At 38.0% G+C, this 17,285-nt stretch overlaps 1 protein-coding gene across 1 annotated transcript in view; it reads left to right on the forward strand.

Moving 5' to 3' along the window:
- Positions 1-17,285, forward strand: part of CRYBG3 (crystallin beta-gamma domain containing 3) — a 69,612-nt gene that overhangs the window by 13,782 nt on the left and 38,545 nt on the right. Inside the window, exons 2-3 of the mRNA XM_053455832.1 lie at positions 9,709-9,772; positions 14,100-14,728. Coding sequence (XP_053311807.1) covers positions 9,709-9,772; positions 14,100-14,728 — 693 coding nt within the window. The remainder of the gene's footprint in view (positions 1-9,708; positions 9,773-14,099; positions 14,729-17,285) is intronic.

A 17,285-nucleotide genomic window follows, 5' to 3' on the forward strand; every position in this document is an offset into this window, starting at 1 on the left:
ATATTAAACCACATCAATCGCATGTGCTTAGATAAAAGATTAATCCTCACTCTACAGTATGTTAAGGGAGAAAACCGAAGCCTATCTACCTTATTCGCTCCTATGGTGATGCTTATTTGGCAACAACAATTATATCACAATTATGTGTTCCCAACAAAAAAATTAAAAAATTACATTATTATTTCTAGAAAAAATTAGTAGCCATTCTACAATACCAGGAATCATGTTCCTAGAGCTACATTGGTTTAGTGACATTCAACAGGTGGAACAGCAAATATAAGGGATTGGTGATCTCTAAGCTAAATGTTGTGCAGTTTGGGTCTAACATTGAGCATAGCAATAGTAGGATATAAGATGTGGCATACTGAACCTTAATAGTGATGTTTTTCAAATAATTTCAATGCTCGTAAGATATCATTGGGTGTCCAACCATCTCCTCATTTCATAAGAGCTTGGCAATGCAATAATTGTATGGTGTCTATGATAGTATGGCTTTTGGCATGAAAACTACACTTTTTGTTTGCATTTCTAGATGTGATCTAGAAAAAAAAATGCTCTCTGGAATCCCAATGCTATGTCTATAGTGTGCCAGACTTATTTGCATCGGCTTAGTTTAAGGATCACTTGCTTACACAAAGATGATTAAAATGGTACCAGCAATCCTCTATCATGACTGCAGTCCCAAGATATGTAAACATGACACATATTACAGGGTGACATCATAGCAAGAACTTAAAAAATTGCTTACAATAGCTCTCCTTGTGCTTTTAAACTCAGACCTTCTTACAAATCCAGTGGTACTCGCTGTGCTAATGTAGCAGACCCCCCAATAGTTCTGTTGAAAGGGGGGGTCTGCTAAATGGGTCTGTTAAATGTATTCCATTGTAACAATAGTAAGCATGATGAAAACAAGTAGAATTGTATTGTGAACGGATTTATAAATATCACTAATTATTTGTTAATTATTTTTTAATTAGGTTGAACATGCAAAATAAATTAATTCCAAGAACACAATTTCCCAAAACGACACAGATTTAAACTTTCACAAATCTGAGGGCGTTGCACAAACTTTCACTTTAGTTTGTCACTGGAATTAATTTTTTTTTTCTAAATCTTTAAAGAATCAAAATGTGCTGTATCATGAAAACATGATAAACAGATAAACCTTTGATCTTCCATTTTATGAAAACATAGAATTTAATGGCATTTAATAACAATTCTGTCATCTAGTCTACCCAAAGGCTTAACTTTAGTCAGTCCTTAATTAATTCTCATATTCAGGATAGCTGTATGCCTGTCCAATGCATGTTTAAAAATTCCTCACTGTATTACCCTATACCATCTATGCTGGGATGCTACCCCACTTATTTAATACCATATCAGTAATATAAAACCTTGCATTGCACGCAGATTTGGGAACTTGGGTCACTGGAGCACTCATAGAAAAAGAGCCCTTCTTTTCTTGTGAACAACTGGCCCAGAGTTGTCATCAGCCATTGCCTGGGGACTGCAGTTCCCTTAGCAGCAGGGTACGGGCAGCCTGTGACTGGGCACGCAAGCACATGTAACATGGAGGGAAAGGAAAAGGAGGGCAATTAAGAAAGCGAAGAAGAAGTGGACTGAACAGCTAATCAGAGCGTCCTCTGTGCCCTAAAGCCCTCCCACTCTTCCCGCCTGGGTGCAGATGGACACTGGGGAGAGGAGCCGCTCCGCACTGGACTAATCAGGTAATACCTGCTGTAGAGCGGCTCCTCTCTGCCGGTGTCTGACCCTCTCTCTCATTAATCCAGAGCTCACGGACAGCTCAGGTTATGGCAGCCGTGGAGCAGCTCAGGTTACTGCTCATCATGTCTGCTACAGGATGGTGACTCAAAACATTCACAGAATGCAAAACATTCACCATTTTAGTAGCAATTCTATGAACACTTTAGAATGACTCTATCCTTCTTGAGATAGGGGTCTCCAGAACTGTACACAATACTCTACATGGGTGAGGTCTGGCCAAAGGTCTGTAACGTGACATAACCACGTCCCTTAATCCACTACAAGTGCCGCTAGCTATACAACACAGGAACAGAGATTTACGCTACGAGTGCATTTTTTTATATTTATTAGCAATGAACTGCAGCAGTCACGCTATCAACCATTCTTCTAGTTTACCTAAACCATTAGTAATTTGACATGTATATTGCTTTTATATTCTTAAATCGGGAAGGTCCCTAATATAACGGGATTCCCTTCTCCCACAACAATAATAAGGGGATAAGCCTTTCTTGAAACTAATATAAAAATGTAAAGTTAATCTAAAGGTTAAACTAATCTAATAATTCAAAGTTAAGACACATGTCATAAAACTGAGTATAAAATATAAACATAGAGATGCGCCAACTTATTTTTGTCACCACCAGGAATGTCTGACCTGTTGCTGATCTTAGTGTATCCTGAGAAGATACCTTATGTAATATCACTGATTCAAATATTTAGCTCCCAGTATGGCTTCCAGTACTGATCCTAGAGCTACCCCTCTAGTAACAAGACTCTATTAACATCCAAGCCTAGACCCTGCAATTTATGAGGGACGGTGTCAAATGCCTTACTGAAATCCACAAAGGCTATATGTGCTCCTTTCTGGTCTGTTATTTTGTTATAAAGTCCAAAAAAGTCAGGTTAGTTAGGTGAGATCTCTCTACATTAAACCCATGCTGTTTCTGATCTTGCAAACCATTTACATCCAGATATTTAACAAGGTTTTCCCAACTACCGATGTAAGACTCGCCGGTCTGGAGTTGTCTGAGTCTTCCCTGTTACCCTTTTAGTGAAGCAGGACCACAATTGGCAACATCCATTCTTCTGGAACTACTTTTGTCAATAATGACTAGTTAAATATTTCCATTTTATGAGAACATTCTAAAGCTCTTTTTTATATCTAAGTACATCCTATCACGTCCCATTGATTTATCTTTGGGGAGTTGAAGTAGACACTTCATGTAAAGAAAGAGTTTACACGTGTTGCTATTTCATTTTTCTGATGAGGTCCCTTACTTCTACCTTCCTCTGTAATTATATCATTTTCTGTAAAGATTTAAACACATGAAATCACACAAAAATTGCTAAGAAGCTTTTTCAGTTTCTATAGCAACAACGCATCACTGCCTGCTTTTGTGTCAATATGACAAGTGCTCCCGGCAATCATTTTACATCAGGACTTTTTTTTTCTGATAAAGTAATTATTTCTGAGAATGATTCTCAGACTGATGTCTTTCATTCTTCATCTAGTCACAAAAGTGTTGGAACAGCATCTTTAATATAAGTTCAGCAACTTCCAAAGAGTTAATTAATGAGCTAATTTGTACTTTAGTAGCTTCCGTACAAAAGGGAGCAGAATAACTACAAAAATTAATACTATTAATCAGAGTTCCACAGCAAATAGCAGATATTATTGATTTTGATAATTAGGGCTCAGATCTTTTGTAATGGTATGACCCAGGTTTGGTCTTGGAAGCTTAAGTGAGCTACTCCCCCCACGTAACAATGTGAGGTTACTCCTAAACACTTTTCCTATACATTTTCAACATAATAACAATAATATAACAAAATAATAATTATTATTATTATTATTTCTTGTGCTAATACAGTATAAAAGGAGTTTTAGAGAAGAAACAAACTCGGTATGGGGTACAGTTAGAAGGGTGATTTCTTAGACTTCAGCTGAGTAGTAGCTGAATTGTTTTGTGGATAATGGAAAATCACAATACAAAGAGCGTAGTGTATTGTCTTTTTTTTTTTTTTTTTTTTTTTTACTTTTCTGTTCTTTGTTTGCAGTTCTGTTTTCGCTCTAAGGCCTACATGTCTTTTAGCATTTGCATGTTTTTAATTTAAGCTTTTTTATTGCTAATGGCAATTTGTTGTAAAAAAATAGTTTTTTGTGTTTGAATATTGTTCTTTTATGGACGGGAAGGATAGTGCATTTTTGATATTAGTATACTGTATTTTCTGTTAACCTTTCTGCCGTGGAATTCAACATAATATAAAGTGAGTGAGGTTGGGGAAATGGAGTTAATGCATATGGGGCATTCTGCAGAATTCTTGCATGCATTTGCAAGTGGGACAGCGTGTAAGTTTAAAGGGACCTCTCGGCTATCATATGCATTAAAACACAACTGGATTGTTTACAAGTAAAGACTTGTTTTAAAGTGGTACATGCCCTTTAAGGCCTCGTTCTTACCTGAAAAAGGTAAATGTTTCCTATAATAAGGCTTCATAAGTTCTGACATAAAGCAGCGCTACGGAATTTGATGACGCTATATAAAACAATAAATAATAACAATAATAATAATAATAATAAAGCACAATGAGGTTATGCTTTGTCCAATTGGCTTTGTGTGCAAGGCTAGCCCCACACAAACAAAAACACCATTGTTGGAGGGGAAGTGGACAGAGAGCCGCCACGTCGCTCCCGAGTCCCGGATTTCTCCGTCGTGACCCAGAGGAGCGATGCTTCACCTGGAGATTTCTCATATAATTAAATGAACTTGCTACTTAGAACACTGCTGGTCTAGGGGGGCTGATCAGAGGCTGAGGGAGGGGTATGTTATATCACTATAATATAGATTTTTAAAACAAACTTGTGTAAAACAGACAGATGCCATTGTGCGTGTTACTTTATTCATAACTGAACTTTCCATCGTGCTCAGCACTTACTCCCATGCAAAGAAAATTGGGATATGAGGTCAGAAGCAAGCACTACGTGGAGAGCAGCTGGGGTGCAAGTGATGGATGTTTACATGGAGACCCCCCACAGCTGCAGGGTATGAATAGAATTCAGGGTTAATTTTTTCCCAAGGATAGAGGGGTACTGGCGATGCTGCTGTGGACCTGACCCACCATAAATACATCACTGGTCGCAGCAGTTTAGCAAACCAAACAGACTAATCTGTGTTTCAGCCAAGGCAGCCTTTGTTTTAGGGTTCTCTATCTTGTAAGCGTCTTGTAGTATCAAAGGGCTCAGAGTTATTCCAGCTGCTAGAAATAGCAAACGCTGTGATAAATGACTGGTTCTTCTCACAACGTGGTGGTTCTGCGCCATGTCAGTAAGTGAGAACGAATGGAATAAACAAGATTAATGTTTTTATGATGTGGTTTTATTATCTCATGCGTCTTGGATCTGTTTGCCGCCTTTATGTGAGTTAGTTTAATGTTGAAATATTTTTATTTTATGTCCAAAATTTTTGGGGCTTGTGCTCAGAAAATTGATGTACTAAGTGATAAATAAGACACGGAGACTGTTGAAGTGGTAATTCGAAATGCTTGTATGTTGTAATATAGCGGGATTTTCATGTCATTATTCATTTTTTTGTAGACCGCAACTGAGAAATTCTGTTTTTAACCCTTTGTGTTTTTGAGGTTCAGATATTGAAATTACACTGCTTTCCTCTCTAGCTGACCTCAGGGTTTATTATATTAAAAGGCCCACGTATGTTTTCAATATGGATACCTTCGTCCATTTTGGTCACCATACTTTTCTGTCAGGAATGAAAAAGTTGCCTGCTTAACAAACAAGTTGAAGGATGAAGTGCTGTTTCTCCAGGAGTCTTGTCAGCATTTTTAGTCTCCACCCTCATGGAGATTTAGCTCCACTAGGCTTAAAATACATCAGGTATATATTCTTGCCCCTTGTGGTTCGCTGTTCTTTAGAGTGTACATGGATCAATAAACATTTTTATCGTCCTATTGTCTTTTCTTTTTATGGAACTGAACATTGAGTGATGCTCACATCTCCCTTCTTCAAGTTTGTTGCCTTTCAGCTTATCTTTTATTCTATATGTTAAAATGCCTCTGTGAATATAATGCCCTGACTTCACCTTAAAGACACACTCCAGCCATTATATGCCCATTAATCCATATCATAGCTGTGCCACCTTTTAATTATTGTTTGGTGTCCCCTTGAACGGCTAAACTTTGTAATAATATATAGATTGTGCTAGCTAATTAAAGGAGAAGTCCCATGAAAAAATATTTTCATTCTTTAGCATAAAGTCTGGTGATATATATGGTAACGTAGGATAGCATTGATGAGAACCTGGTTTATGTGATTTAAACTTCCTGGGGGCCGCCATTGTTGTCAGACATGTCATATTTAAGATGACCTTTCTGCTTAAACACCACACTGAGCTGATTCCTTATGGAAATGCTAATGAAGTCTGTCCCTCCATAGACTTTCGTTGTTTGAAGTGTCTGATTGGATGTTTTAGACTGAGCCATTCTATTGTTTGACAATACCTAAAAGTCCCTTAAAAATGTAGAAAGCCCAGACTAATCTTTTCACCCTCACCCTCATGAGTTTATCTTCTCCCTCACATGCCTGCCTGCTTAATGTTGTCTAGGGCTAGCCCCACCACATTGCAAAGCCTCTCCTCCAGAAGAGCGAGCGCTTCAGATACCTGACTCCGGGAAGTTCCCTGGGGATGATCTAGTTTCTTTTTAAGAAGAGCCGTTTAAGACACCCCTGTGTTTTCATGTGCAGTGTACGTAGGGGGCATTGATGATGTCATACACACACCAAGAAGGGGAAAAAGACCCACATAATGCAGAATTCCTTTTCCAGATTTTTGTGAATGTGCTTGCCGCTGCATGCAGGACTGTTTATTTTGCAGTTTTTGAGTAACAGGAAATGATTTCTGTTTTTTAGAGCCTCCAGTGTTACAAATTCCGATTAATGCCTCGAAGGTTAGGTGTGCCAGTGAGAATAGCACACATTCTTAGCTGTTCCCTTCCCTTTATGTATTTGAGATAAGCTCATCTGACTTCTGTCTATTATTCTAAAAAAACATTTTTTGGCGACTAGTGGCACCATTGTCTAAAAATGTTAAATCGCAGTCCCTTTGCTTTGCGGAATGTGAAACAAATCTCATTTATAAATATATCCAGTTGTGTTGATTTAATTTAAAAAAATAACCAAAGTGTTTCCATTGAAGAGTTATTACAATAACTATTCTGAAGATTCTTGTACAGACTGCAGGAACAGGGGTTGGGATTTAGATTTTTGTTGTTTCTTTTCTTGAACGGTACAATCTCTAGTAATGTGGTGTAGTGGTATTTTTTTATATCACTGGCTATATTAAGCTAGGATACCTTAGAAGCTGAAGCTAGTCCAAGGCTGGATGGGAATGGTGTTGTTGTTAAGTGATGTACGCCAGAGATGGCTTTAAGAGTTAGTAGAAAGACTGAGTACATGTCATTTGGGGTCATTGAGACTGCATAAGGACAGCTGCAACAATTTGGTCAAGTAGGCTACTAAAAAGGGACACTCCATCATCATACACACTTTGATGCATTTGATAGCTGTGTCCCCTTCACATTAATGTTTTTCCCTAGTACGGGACTTTTTTCTCAGTCCCCTGGCTTCTTGGCTTTGCTGGAGATGCGTTGGGTCAAACATGTCTCCTGCTTGCCATTGAGCTTACAAGCTATACTCGCCACCAGCCAGGTTCCTTGTGTGAGAGCGCCAAGGGGTCTAATATGTAAATAAAGTGCACCAACTGATTTCAATAAAGCAATGTAGCACTGATAGTAATTTAACCTTTGGTAGGAATAGCCATTTTGGACACCTGTATAGTCTCATATCGTTATCGTTACCCAAGTAAGCACCTTTTTTTTTGCCTTCCTAACTTTCTTCCTTGAGGAAACCTTCTTTCATTAACCTCTGCGATGAGTCATTGTCTTGCAATTGTGTTTGATCATGTAATTTGCCAGGGAGGAACCCATTCCATGTACAGAAAAAACATGAATTAAATAATTATCTGCAGTCACTTTCCCAGGTCAAGACAAAGATGGCCTAGAGCCAACTGACTCATGGGGATATGTTTTCACTACTTGGCTTCCCCTACAAAAAGTAAATCCAGATATTTTTCTTTTTATGTCAATGCAAGCACTATGGTTAAAATTATTATGTTTTGGGTGTAGGTTCTCAATTATTTCATACATAAACAATGACCATAAATGTACATTTTTAATATGAAAGCTATTTGTTCGGTAATTTGAGTATTTAAATAATTTCAAAACATTCGGAGTAATAAAAATAGAGAATGCCTGGAGTGTAGGGTACATTGTGAACAAAATATATTTTTGTAGACAGACAATAATAAAATAACATATTTTCTGCAATGCATTACAATTTTCGACACCTCAGGCGATAACAGTCTCTTTATTTGAACCCAGTGGCTTTCTCTGTGACTAGGATTCCGGACATCTCTAAGCATAATAAGAAGCCATCATGTCCAGAGTCTGATCCGTCCAGTTGAAAGGATTGCCATTTTTTCTTGGCCAGATTGGTCAGATTCTTGGCAGTCCAGTTTACAACAAGGTACCTGTAAATCCTAATAGTCAACGTGGGTGCATGCCTATGGGCCACATCAGTGGTTCCCACTGTCAGGTCATTCTGTAGGGAGAAATCACATCTGAGATAAGGTCAAATGTGTTGACAATGCCTAAAAGTCCCTTAAAACATAGAGAGCCCATCTTACCACCCTAATCTTTTTCACCCTTACCCTTATTAGCTTATCTTCTCCCTGACATGCTATTGTCTCTTATGTCTTTGATATTTCATGCTTTCTCAAACAGCTAAAGACAATATGCATTAATGACTTAATGCCGCATCAAGTAACCTGAATTCCCAAGATGTACTTATTCTTATTCAGCAATGTATAAGTGACAGCGCAGTATTGTAGGTCATTGCATCGTGAAAAGCTTATACCGGAAGCAAAAGACTTAGCATTTAAAATGTGACTCATCGCACATAACCTGGGATTCCATACTTTATATTTCTGTATCGCATTAATCACTGGGCTGGATCAACAGATTACGTGCCTCTTGGCCATACTACCTATTCTGCAATGTTAATAATAAATATTTACACTAAACAAAAGTAATTTGCCTTTTTAAATCATTTTATAGACCCCAGGACAAAATTCAGGTTAAATGCATAATTTACATTTTACACGAACCCCAGTATATTTTACTGCATGTAAATATGTGCAGGCATTCTTTATTTATTGGAGTTTGAAAATTAACTCCTCCCCCAGCTGCCGTTACTGAAAGCAGGGGTATACCTAAGTATGCTTCTGGGGTGGTGTTATATGAAACAGAAGTCTAAAGTCTAACACCAGGAGAAAGAGAGAAGTCACCCGGAGATGCATGGGAGGCAGCAATTCACCCAGAGTCTCTGGGACAAACCCATAGTTTCCCAGCTATGAACATGCGCCATTCTAGCCTTGTTTAGACACTTGTTTTGACTGAACGGTTCAATTCCTCTATTTATCACATTGTGTTTGATTGAAAAAAATATTAGATCATCTGGGGCCCGCCAACTATCCGCAAGCCATTGCACACCACTCTTGTGCACACATGGTTAACCGAATACCAATAAGAGTCTTTTTCTATTCTTTTCCAGCCATTTCTCACCAGTTTGGTTGTTTGAAGAGGCAAGCAGCTAACTATATTAATCGGAAAGCTCAATTACTTTGTAACCGCTGCAGTAACACAGCTGTTCAAAAATCTAAATGAACCCATTAGCCAAGTGTGCTCTGCTATAATGAAATACCTGCGGTGCAGGCTTCGTTAATATACGCTCGTTGAAATTCCTGTATCCATAGGCCACAGTGAAAGAAAGATATTTCCACCCATTTATACACAATATGTTTTGTTTTTCAGACCAGAAGAAAAGAACTCTCCCCTAACGACAGATAACAATCAAAATCTATCTTCGCCTCAACAGGTAAAGTACCCACTGTGTGTGCTGTGTTTTTATTAATATTTGATTAAGAAAAAAATATAATATATATTTATTGGTATTTTGTATTTAAAATGAAATACCAAAATAGTGATTTATATATTACCTGCATAGAAACATAGAAAGTGACGGCAGATAAAAACCATTCAGCCCATCTAGATTGCCCAACCTCTGTATACTTTTCTTAGTCCCTGGGCGTATTTTATATCTAGTTTAGCCTTATGCCTCTCCCATGCTTGCTTAAACTCCTTCACTGTATTATTCTCTACCACTTTTGCTTGCTTCCATGTATCCACTGCCCTCCTCTTGTATGTTGTAGGTATGCTTTGAAAGAACACCTGTCTGTGTCAGATATAGTCATTGATTCTTTAATAATTGGCTGTGGGCATCGTTACACAGACCTGGCCATAAAGCACACATAGCAAACGTTCAGTGGTCCGCAGTCCTATTAATCAGTTGAAGAGAACATTTAATCACCTAACATGAGTGTACCTGAGAAATTCCCTCCTCTGGGAGAGTGCCTTTGAAGGGGGGGCTTGTTGGCCATGTAGGCAGAGCTATCTTCGCGTGGGGTGGGACTGGATGGCCTTGTTGCTATGGTTAGCCTGTGTTGGGTGGGACCAACTCCAGACAACCTTGAGCGGGTGGGGAGTAAGAGGGGAGGTAGGCGTGGCTATCCTGCCCAGAGAAGGAGAAAAGTGACCCCGAGACCCAGGGGAAGCAGCGCTTCCCCCAGAGACTCCGAGTAACACTCAGAGAGCTTCCAGATATGAACACATGGCTGGGATGCTTACTACGTCTTGGCCAATTTCTAGTCCCAGTCCTGCCCTTCAGCATCTATACATTTAATGCCTAAAATAGGCTATAGAAACTTGGAACTTGTCATTCATCACTGATGTGTACATACCATTTTAATTCGTAATCATGATATATTCAGCTAGGAGAATATATCTAGGAAAACAGAAATGCTAAACATGCCATTTTTTAACAAAAATATTTATATCGTATTTTCCTGAACATTGGATGTGATAGAGAGGTTTCCCTTGCCCTGTGGATGCAGTCTTATACCCAGCTGGGACGGCAGTATTCACGTGGCTTGGATCTTTTTCGTGGGGTATAAGTATATAGTCTTGTTGGAGTCTCTCCAATCCAGTGTTAAGTCAGGTCAGAGTTATTGTTTGGAGATGTGATGTGATTAACCGGATGTATCCCACATATAACTATTACCTCATTAGTGAACAACGCTGGCATTAGTGGGTTATATGTATATATCACAATAACTCTGTTACCAGACTGGGAGGATGACTAGCACAGCATATAAAACAGTGACCATGGTGATTTATCCCAACCAATGTACAATAGCTGATATTATATTAACACATACTGTAAGGGTTAAAGAAACAGGGAACACGCTGCTCTTTATTGGTATTTTTACTGCAAATGGAACAAATTAAATCATCTGCTGGATACTTCAGATTTTCAGCTTTATACAGATTCTGTAACTACCTTCCTCTGATGAATTAATCACAGTAATTAAAAATCCAGTAGACTCTGTTGAGGAGCGCAGTGCTAGCTGCGATTGCAGTGCAATCTATTAATACAGATTTGATTTCATTGATTTTATTTTCTCTGAAAAGGGGGTGGGTGGCATTTTAAGAGATGAAAATATTATTTCAAATAAACATAGTGTCTAATGGCTGCTGGGTTACCACAAATTTCATTGCGATATATATATTTATATACCGGTATATGTACTTTTAGGGGATGCCTGCATCTTAAGGACCATCGCCTAGGGCTAGTTTAATGTTGGGTTCATATAGCTACAACTCAGTAAACAGTGCGCTACATTGTTTCCATGCCATGTAAAACCCATCATGCCAATTAAAACGAAGGCCCATGTCTACTAATCAGTGCTAATATGCAATGTGGTTTCTTGTGTTAAGAGAGACATAAAGAGAAGCAGCCCTCCTCCTGCATGCACTTGCTTGCAAACATGGAGGCAGCCCCGTCCCCATCAGCCTGGTGGTATGGCAGGCCCCAGGCAGAAATAGCAAGACTTTTATGGTTTAACTAACATGCCTGGTTCGTTGAGGAAGTACTTTTTTCAATCTTGTTGTGTGTTTTAAAACTCACAATACTTGGTCTTGGTTTTGAATTCTTCTTAAAGGGTCCTTTGAGCGCCTATCAGATGACCTGACCATCCACCTGGCCTATGACAGCATTTATGAGAGGTAGAACCACATTGTTTTGTGCAAAGAATCATTTATATGATAAAGATTTGTTTTTAGTTATGATTCTTTTGTAAAAATCTCACATGAAGTACTTCAACATGTATTTTTCTATATGAACATGAAATATGTGTGGACCAGTAGATGTGGTGGAGATGACCATTGCTATATACTAGGAGACTCAAGGCTTCGCTAGGAGAGCTGTTCTTGAAACAGGGAAAAAAATGTTGACAGCGTCTGCATGGATGACCAAACTCTTGACAAAAGGAAGGGTTTGTGTTGGGTTGGGTCTCCCTTTTTCATGAGCTGGAACCAAAATGGGTGGTGAAATTCAACTTGAAATGACACAGAAAAAGATTGAATCTGATGGCAGATAAGAACATTTGACACATCTAGTCTGCCAATTTTTCCTTTTGCGTAGACTCAGACCTTAAGAAGTCCTTGGTCTTTTCTTAGGTTCAGGGTAGCTTTATTCCTGTCCCATGAATGTTTAAGTTCCCTCACTGTATTTGCCTTTACCACTTCTAATCGGACTCTGCCACCTTTAGCTTTTTAAATATTAAAGGGCTACCCTTATGCACAATAATTCAGGAGGCTTCAGTATTCGCGTGCCATATCATTGTAAAACAATGTAACTTCTTGGCATCCATAAACAGTGAGAGCAGTGAATGTCATGCTTTGTATGGTAACTTGCCAGTCAACGTAAAAATATTTTCAGTAGACGATAAGCCTAAACCAGAATGCTTTCCACAGATTGTTATCCGTGAGCTCAAAAATGCCTGAGTACTGCACAGCTGTGGCATTTAACCTTTCAATGATGCATGCCAACCTTTCTGACCATCCTTATTTTGTACCATGTAATGTGCTTGTGAAGGAGTTACAGGGCATAGGGGTTAATTCATAAAAGCAGATTACAGATTAGTACCTGACTTCCATGTATTATGAGGGTCCAACTAACCATCAAAGTTCCGTCAGTTAGAGGAACCCCAAATATACAAGACCATTTGAACCCTTTTTGGAACTAGTTTGGCCAACACTATTTCTTAAGTAGATGAGAGATTTGTACCTGAGGTGTGCGCTGATGTAACATGTAAATCTGCACCAATGTAATAGTAAAAGAACACTCAAATTGTTACATGAGAATTAAAGTGTTAATTCCCCCAGCAATCAGATCACACACCCGGTGCTTTGTGTATCTTGGCAGCCTTTTGGTAGATGCTCAGTGATCAAGCCAGTAGTGGTTTTGAAATAGGAGGAGATTGGAATCAGAGGAGAGAAAATCCTATTTGTTGCAAGTTAATACAGGATTAAGCCTAAAAATGTTAACTTTAACGATACAATAAACGCCGCTGCAGTTCAGACAAGTTGACTAATTGTTTGTGAATGTGATCTATTTTGGACCATTAGTAAACATCTCCTTTTCATAGAGCAGTAAGGATACATTTTACATAACGCCTAAGTCATATATCATACTGATGTGTAAGTATTTATGCTTAAAGGGATAACGTAACCCCTCATTACAACTCATTTTGATGTTTTTTCCTAAAACGTGATTTTTGTGTTTTCTGGTCACAATCACTTTCTTTACCTCAAGGCTGGAATTCCAGATGTCCACAACTCGTAGCTCCGTACAGGGCAGTATTTACAGCTCACGCACCCCTAGGCACAGGATCCATGGAGACACAATCCCCCCTTAACGACTTAGTAGCTACTTTTTAAAATACTTAATGTTGTTATTACAAGAACGCTTCTGTGAAAATAAATTTTGGGAATGTGTTAGCCGTTGAGTTAATTGTAACAAAACAAAAATAAATCTCAAATGAATGAAGACAAGAGCCATGTTTATATTATCACATAAATATCTTCTCTAAATATAAATTCTGTATATTTCAAATAATCTTGTTCTGAGAAAAAAACTAATTTTGGCAAAATCCGAGCAGTTTTTTTGCAAAATACCATGATAATTGTACATAAAATAATCAGCCAATAACTACTTAGCTGGTACTAAAAAAAGGTGACAAATGGATTAGATTTATTATTTACAGGGAATGTCTAAATATTTTTTGTTCTTTATTTTTCTTTAGATTACCAGTGACCCACATTCGTTAACAACCACACAGAATACCACAAGACCCAAAGTGGATGTTGAGTTTGGCTTGTTCCAGGACGTTAAAGGACACGATAGTGAGAAACAGTCCAAGGAGAACTTCCTTCATTTTATTGGAAACCTATTTAATTTGTCTTCAAAATCCTCACAGGGAAATTCGTCACAGGCTTTCGGGATCCAAGAACTTACTAAAGAGAATGACGACGCACAAGCTAAACAGAACTTGGATACAGAAACCTTAAATCGGGAACCTACATTAGATGTTGACACACAAGCTCCAGAAGATGCCACAAGTGAAGAGAAGAACCATGTTTCGTGTATCACAGAAACATCTTCTGTAATTGCAAAGCAAGAAGATATCCTAATTAATGAAGACAAGAACCATGTTTCTACAACAGAAACCTCTTCTGAAACTCCAAAGCAAGAAGCCATTCCGACGAATGAAAACACGATCCATGTTTCTAGTATTACAGAAACATCTTCTGAAATTACAAAGCAGGAAGATGTCCCAATTAATGAAGACGAGGACCATGTTTCTAGTTTTACAGAATCAACTCCTGCAATCTCAAAGCATGAAAATGAACAGCCATCTTCGGATTTATACAAGTAAGTGCTAGCCGCTGGAATGGGTTAATAAAGGAGCTGTTGGTACAGTGATTTAGTACCAGGTACAGCAACCAGACATGAATCTACAGATATATGTGTTTGAAGACTTGTTTTATTTTAAAAAAATAATTTCAAAAGAAGGATTTTTTTAAATAGTAGTTTTAAAACATTTTTCCTGCTGTACAAACCTCAAACCTTACTTGATCCTCGGTCTTGTCTAATATTCAGCACAGCCATATGCCTGTCCCATGCATGTTCAAATTCCTTTACTGTATTAACCTATACCATTTCTGCTGGAAGGCTAATCCATTTATCTAGCACCCTGTCAGTAAAATAATACTCCCTTACTTTATATCTAGAAAGATGGTTTGGAGAAATCATATGGTTATAATAGTAATAATAATTCATATTAATAATAATAATAATGATAATAAATAACCAAAGCATGTTAAATGCTTCTGTACTTATAGAAAACACTGTTATGCAACATTAGCCATCATTTTAGGTTTGCTTAACCATTAAATAAAATAAAGATAACCCTCTACTGCTAAAAACGTGCATTTAGCCAACAGTATAAGGCAGAGCTGCACAAGACCAGTCCTTATGGGCCACATAATCTGGCAAACTATGGATAGATTTGTATCACAGAAAGTGGAATACTAACTATAACGATCCTTTGATCTGTCCATAGAATATAAGGTATATAAAACCTATTGCATGTGGCGATCCGATGGTGCACTAGCCTCCTTCACTAATCATTAGCCTTACGAAGAGACGACTGCTGTATTAGGTGATCTAGTTCTCCATCTGAACTTATATTTATCATCCTAAATTGGCTGTAGTATTCAATTATATAGGTATTTAGGATAATTCATGCTTAGATGATGTAACGTTTCTATGTGTGACTTGATGCTAAATTTCTTCCTTTGGGTGTGTGAATATGCATCCCCATTGTGTGCGGGACTATTGTTTTTGCTTCCTTTCGGTGACAGAGGCTAGTTATTAAACATAATTTGTCTTATACAATGCCAAAATATGATTTGAAATATTACAAGTCTTCATTGTAAATGACGTTGATGTTCTTTTACAGTTATTGTATCTAGATCGTTATCAAGATCATTATAAATGCAGTTTATAAATACACTTTATGAAATGCACAGGGCTGAAGCATGTTTTGTCTTAAAGGCTTGATAAAAAGCCCAGTCATTGAGTGTTGCATATCGGGAAGGAAGTAAAAACACTCGAATACCAATTCCAGCACATCATTCCATCATATAGTGTTATTTTTTGTTTTATTTTCTATCCATTTATTTTGGACGCCCAAACTTCGGAGTTTTTTCTTATTTGTTGTCACTCACTCTTATTAACTGTCTCTCAATATCTCCATAACTTATCTGACAACCGCATCCCTGTCTCCTTCGCTTCAGCTCTTCTTCGTTTTCTTCTTGTTCTTCTTCTACTCCCTTTCTCTCCGCTGTTCTCAGCTCTCCACTGCATTATCCGGGCTTCTTCTGCGTACTTCTCCAAAAGGGCCGGAGCCTCGGCACAACCCTCTCCTCTGATTGGACCCCATCTGACCCCATTCCTTTTAATCTTTTCTAAGGTATAGGACAGTTTTTAATCTAAAACATCCTGTCTTCTGTAGGACAGTCATTATTTTAATCCACTGTCTTGCCCCACTGTTAGTCAGTGTTGGGGACCTTAAGAACGAGCCTTTCCTTCGTCTTGTAGATTGGATTTAGAGTACATACAAGTGGTTAATTTATTGTGGGAGCTCCCCTTTAAAGATAAAACATTACCTATTCTATTTCTACACTTTTAAGATACAGAACTAATCTTACTAACCAATTTGCTCACTAGTTTAATTCTTTAGTTTGGAGAACTCATGGTTTATGTGTTAACATGTTCAAATCATGAAGTCTATTTTCCAAAACGGGTAAAAAATATTTTATCATCTGTATTAGGTTGAGTTTTACACAGTCTTACTGCATATCTAAAATCCATTGGAAGATAAGAAATCCAGATAGGAAAATAATTGTTCACAAATGATTGACAAAAATGTAATTTACTGATGTAATTGAGCCGTTTCGGATAATTACAACTCAGAGAAGCTATTGAACTTACATGAAAAAAATGAATGATTCTCAGAAGCTGATTGTCTTCTAGACAGAGCTGCTTTGCTTTAGCTTCATGCGGTGTCTTGGCCTTTGGGCAATAACTTAAAAAAATTCATAAGGAAAAGGAACTCACATTGTTTTAATGCTTTATATGTAATGCTGGTGACCTCGCAGTAAAGTGCAGTGTGTATGTGTGTATATACACACCCAGAAACTCACACTAACACACATGCACACACACTAACACACACACCCAGACACCCACACAGACATACCACGATACTCAAACTAACACAACCACACAGTAACATATCCAAAAAACACGTTCACGCTGTGACATGCACAAAGACCCATGTTTACACATTTACATACCTAGACACACGCTTACATATGCACACACACACACACTGACATACAGACACACAAACCAACATACCCAA

This window comes from Spea bombifrons, chromosome 2 (genome assembly GCF_027358695.1).
Source record: "Spea bombifrons isolate aSpeBom1 chromosome 2, aSpeBom1.2.pri, whole genome shotgun sequence".
Taxonomy (NCBI): domain Eukaryota; kingdom Metazoa; phylum Chordata; class Amphibia; order Anura; family Pelobatidae; genus Spea; species Spea bombifrons.